Source organism: Chrysochloris asiatica, unplaced genomic scaffold (genome assembly GCF_000296735.1).
Source record: "Chrysochloris asiatica unplaced genomic scaffold, ChrAsi1.0 scaffold00313, whole genome shotgun sequence".
Taxonomy (NCBI): domain Eukaryota; kingdom Metazoa; phylum Chordata; class Mammalia; order Afrosoricida; family Chrysochloridae; genus Chrysochloris; species Chrysochloris asiatica.
The window spans coordinates 1,050,100-1,054,919 of NW_006408831.1; the positions used below are offsets into that span (position 1 = coordinate 1,050,100).

Consider the following 4,820-nt stretch of genomic DNA (forward strand, 5'->3'; position numbering starts at 1 on the left):
CATTTTTCTTGTGAAAAAATCAGTTTGTCAAAGGGGATGGATTACTAATACAACCTTCCCTTCATTCAGCCCCGTCCCTCAGTTTCTTTTACCAATAGAACAGGTAGAAGTCCATGGTTCTATTTTGGTTCCCAAGATATGTATGAATTCTTTTAATCTAGAAAAGAATTCAAACAGCTTGGATATATCAAAGGCTGGAGGTTGTTTTTACTACCCTGTTTACTCACAGTTACTCACATTGTCCAGGTTTTCTGGGTGGTTTTGCTCACGTGCTGTCACTGTGCATGTAGCTACAGCGAGGAGTGTGTGGGAGACATGCTGAATAATGTACAGCACCCAATAGGAAGAGCAACAGATCTGCGGAATTGGAATTACTATTCTCCCAGACTCTGAAAGCAAATGATTACTTGTGCCTTGCAGAATCTGGGGGCTCTATTCCCAGGTGCAAAGTACATTTTCCAGGTTTCTCTAGGGCAAAAGCAGGGTGAACACCCTCATTAAACCTGTGCCTAATGGTGAAGAGCAATTGTCCACTTTCAGCATTTATGAAGAGAAGTCTCTGGTTGTTGTAGTCCAGCAGAATGCCCACTCTGGCTGGGTGCTCGGTCACATGAACATCACTCATGATGCCACTGTAGAAAAATGTGTATCTGAAATGCAACAGAAAGGAAGTAGAAACTTGAGAAATCTTGAAGGAACATGATAAAGAGCATCACTTGGAAATAAACATTTATTCAGTTACTAACTTCAATTTACAATAATGAGTTACAAAAATGTTGTCCAAAATACTTAACCAGATACCTCCTAGCACTAAAAATGTATAACTCATCCCAACAGACAAGCATTCTTAATAATTTTGCTCCTTCTACATTAGGAGGCAATCCCAGAATAACCAACATATGCCTCCCTTGTGATTTTTCTCAACATTCTAATTCTTTCCCAGCTGCCCACATGTTTTAACTACTGCATTCATGGTGTGTCATTCTTTTGAATAAAACTCTTTTGAGGCTGCCATGTATTTTAAAAAGTACTGCAGGCTTGCCTTCCATACAATGTATTAATTTTGCAGTTTAAAAAATTTATACGTAACTTACATAAGGGCCTTTATGAAATTTAAGTAGGAATTCTATTCTTTTTGCCCAACTTTGTTATCCTTTATATATACTCTCTGTGCCCCCAAACAACTTTCTGTTTCATCTTCTCAGTGTTTTCTGTAGACTTGTTGCAAGGGGGATTGCCTTTGGTTTCTCTCTTCTATTCAGATAAATTTAATTCAACAAAAATTCATTGAACTTATTTGAGGGTCTAGCATATTATACTCTGGGGGGTGGGGAGTAGGGGGATAAAGGACACACAGAAGACAGTCCTTGCCCTTTCTCTGAGAACCTTACCATACAAAGCAAGAAGGAAAAAGTTGTTAATGACTTAAACATAGACTTGTTATTGTTGTTAGGTATCAAGTCGGTTCCAACTCATAGCAATCCTGTATAGGGTTTTCAAGGGGCCACTGGTTGTTTGAACCAGCAACTTTGTGGTTAGCAGTTCAGTGCTTAACCTACAGTATCACACACAGACTGGGAATGAGAATTCATCGCAGATATTGATAGTTAAAATGTTAACTAAGCACATTTAATGGACCTTTTTTGATTGTGAAAGGGAAGGTTCAAGGGCAGGCTTAGAGAGAGAAATGCTGAAAAGAAATAACAAAATTACTCTGTACCGCAAATTTGTTGTTGTTGTTTTTTTTCCTGGCAGCCTTAGAAACTGAAGGTGGGGTCCTAAAACTAGGGGGAGGGAAGAAATGGGAAATAAAAGAGATGAGGGAAAAGTCTATGAGTATGACAGTGATGAGGGGTGGGCAACATGTAACAATGTAATCTGTGACCTAAGAATTTGGCTAAGTGATGCTAGAGTGGTAGGTAAGTCCAAGAACCTTAAAGACTTGAAAGTCCAGAACATTGAGTGCAAGATAGGTTTGGTGGTAGTTATGTGCTGTGGAGTCGGTTCCGACTATAGTGGCCCTGAACAGGGTTTCTGAGGCTGTAAATCTTTACGGGAGCAGAAAGCCTCATATTTCTCCCGTGGAACAGCTGGTAGTTTCAAACTGCTGACCTTGAAGTTCACAGCCCGATTTGTAACCACTACACTACCAGAGGTTTAGGGGAAGGCAATTGGACAATTTCATTGCAGAAGGAAGCCCAAGTATAGGTGCAGTGGTTCATGGGAATGGGGAGATATGTGAGAATTACACAATAATAAAGGACATTTTCAGTAACTTGCTAATGTACGATACGATGAGATTTGTAGGACAAACAAACAGGCAATGATGGGGCTCTTACAGAAGGTTTCCTGGAGCAGTTGGGCTCATACTCAGCCATAAAACAATAGGTTGAACTGGATGGTGCAAAAGACAAAGAAGAGGTCCAAGCAGTGGGACCAGTAGAAACACTGATAAAGTAGCAAAGTACACCTGTATGTTATAGAGAACACCACCATGTGCCCAACGGGTTTGGAGGGACATGGGAATGACCTTTAGGAGATTACATAGAAAGAAGTCAGGGGTCAGGTTCTAGATCTGTACTGCTCAGTATGGTAGCCATTAGCCCCATGTGGGTATTTTAATAAATCTAATTTAAATTAAATTGAAAATTCAGTTCCTCCATCTCACTAGTCACATTTCATGAGAACTATATCCAAATATTATAGCATTTTTCTATATTTTTAGAATGTTTTATTACACAGGCCTGTTCGGTAGGACTCCAAATGCCCAAATAAGCCATTTTCTCGTCCTATTTGGAAAGTCTCTGGTGTCTACATGACTACCTACTCCTGGTCAGCTCCTGGGCCAAAGCCCCATTCTAGAGGAAGACATTTCTTGAGGCCTTGGTTCCACCAGATCCACAGAATGTGGCGTCTACCCTGCCCTGGTTCTGCCTCATTTCCTACTGAGCACCCATTAACCTGAATTCTTCTCTGAAACCAAGTCTGTTTGCACGGGCCAGACTCCCTCCCCAGCTTGCCTGCCCTGGTCTCTGTTCAATCATGTTGTTGTTTCTGAGGAACGGCTGGTGAATTTGAACTTTCTGACCTCATGGTCAAACTGACCTGGCAGTCCAGCGCATTAACCCACAACACCACACAAGGAATCCCATGGTCCATTCAAAAGTCTGACTCTTGACACCTATGAGACGAGGACTGCCTTTCTGAGGCCCCATTTCAGACTGGACCCACCGATTTGCTTGCCCAGATTGAGCCCAGATCCCATGGGACACTATCCTTAAAGTGGCTGCTATTCTGGAGGGCTCCTCATGCCCAACCTGGTTCGCTTTTCATTGTGCCCTAAAGCTGATCCCACTTGAGCTCTGACACCACTGTAGATTTTTGAGCAGAAAAGGAAGGACCACAATGAAATACTGTTGTAGAAGCATTTGCTAATTGTGACACATAAGATAGACTGGAATGAGTAGAAACCAGAGGTGTGGTAGATATTGAAGATACTGGTAAAGGATGTGAGGAAGCTTGAACTAGCATTAGGAATGGACAGGAAGAAACAAGTCCAAATCTAGTAGATTCTTCCTCCAGAGACTCTCTTTATTTATCCTTCCCTTGGAGTCCTGGAGTGGTGCTGTGGGTTAATTGCTGGACTTCAAAGTTGGCTTGAACTGCAAGGTCAGTGGTTCAAGTTCACGAGCTACTGCTCAGAAACCCTATACAAGGCCACTGTGAGTTGGAACCAACTCAATGGTACTTAACAGCAGCGCTCATATACCATACAAGTAGGGTGAAGAGCACTACAGCTTGGTTTAAAATCATTAGGTCAGAAAAGGTGAAAAATAAAAGAAGGATTTTCACAGACCCATAGCTTCCTGAAGGCTGAGGGTGCTCTACCTGAAGTTTCTTGAACATGGAAAGATGACACCTAAAACCTGACCTGTGACAGCGCAGGCTAGCACACTTTTCCTTCCAGCATCTAACGTACCCACGCTAGACTGGGGAAAGCTGAAGACCACCGTTGTAGATTGACTTGTCAATCAACTATACAATTCTGTTTTCTAGTCTTGTTGCTAGTTGTCATTGCCATTGAGTTGGTTTCGACTCATAGCAATCCCATGTGTGCAGAGTAGAACTGCTCCAAAGGGTTTTCAAAGCTGTAACCTTTCAGAAGCAGAGCTCTAGGCTTGTCTCCCAACATGCCTCTGAGTGGGTTTGAACAGCCAACCTCTCATCCAGTAGTCAAGTATTTGAAGGCTCGCCTTTGGGTTAGGTTTTTAAGGGGTCAGGCATCTAAGAAAGTTTTCATGAAATCAAAATCTTGTTCCAGCTGTAAATCTATTCATTGTAAACTTTGAGTTTGAGGGATTTTAAACACTGAGGAGGCATTGGGTCCTTAAGCAGTGCACGGCACTGATTATCAATCATAATTGCTCTGATTTGATGAACTGTGACTTTAAATAGTGACTTTAAATAGCATTTGGAGCTGGTGTCCCTATGAACTATCTAAAAGAATCTGCGTTGAGCAGGATGCAGGGAGAAATATAAAAAATGTGAAAAAGAGAGATATGCCAAATCCTAATCTGTGGGCCTTTTCTAAAACCTTGCAAACACTGAAGGCTTCATTTTTAAAGCACTACATTTAATAATTCTTTACATTAGTATGATAACTCTGGTTGTAACCTTAAAGGTAGCAGACCAAAGTCTGTGGGTCAAGTATTTTGCTCATAACAACCATCAACACTCATTGAAGCCACAGTCAAGAAATCAAACGAAGTATTGCATTAGGCAAATTTACTTCACAAGACCTCTTTAAAGTGTTCAAGAGC

At 41.5% G+C, this 4,820-nt stretch overlaps 1 protein-coding gene across 1 annotated transcript in view; it reads right to left on the minus strand.

Moving 5' to 3' along the window:
- Positions 1-403: 403 nt before the first annotated feature.
- The window catches only part of CMYA5 (cardiomyopathy associated 5), a 130,193-nt gene continuing 125,776 nt past the window's right edge, over positions 404-4,820 (minus strand). Inside the window, exon 14 of the mRNA XM_006875182.1 lies at positions 404-650. Coding sequence (XP_006875244.1) covers positions 404-650 — 247 coding nt within the window. The remainder of the gene's footprint in view (positions 651-4,820) is intronic.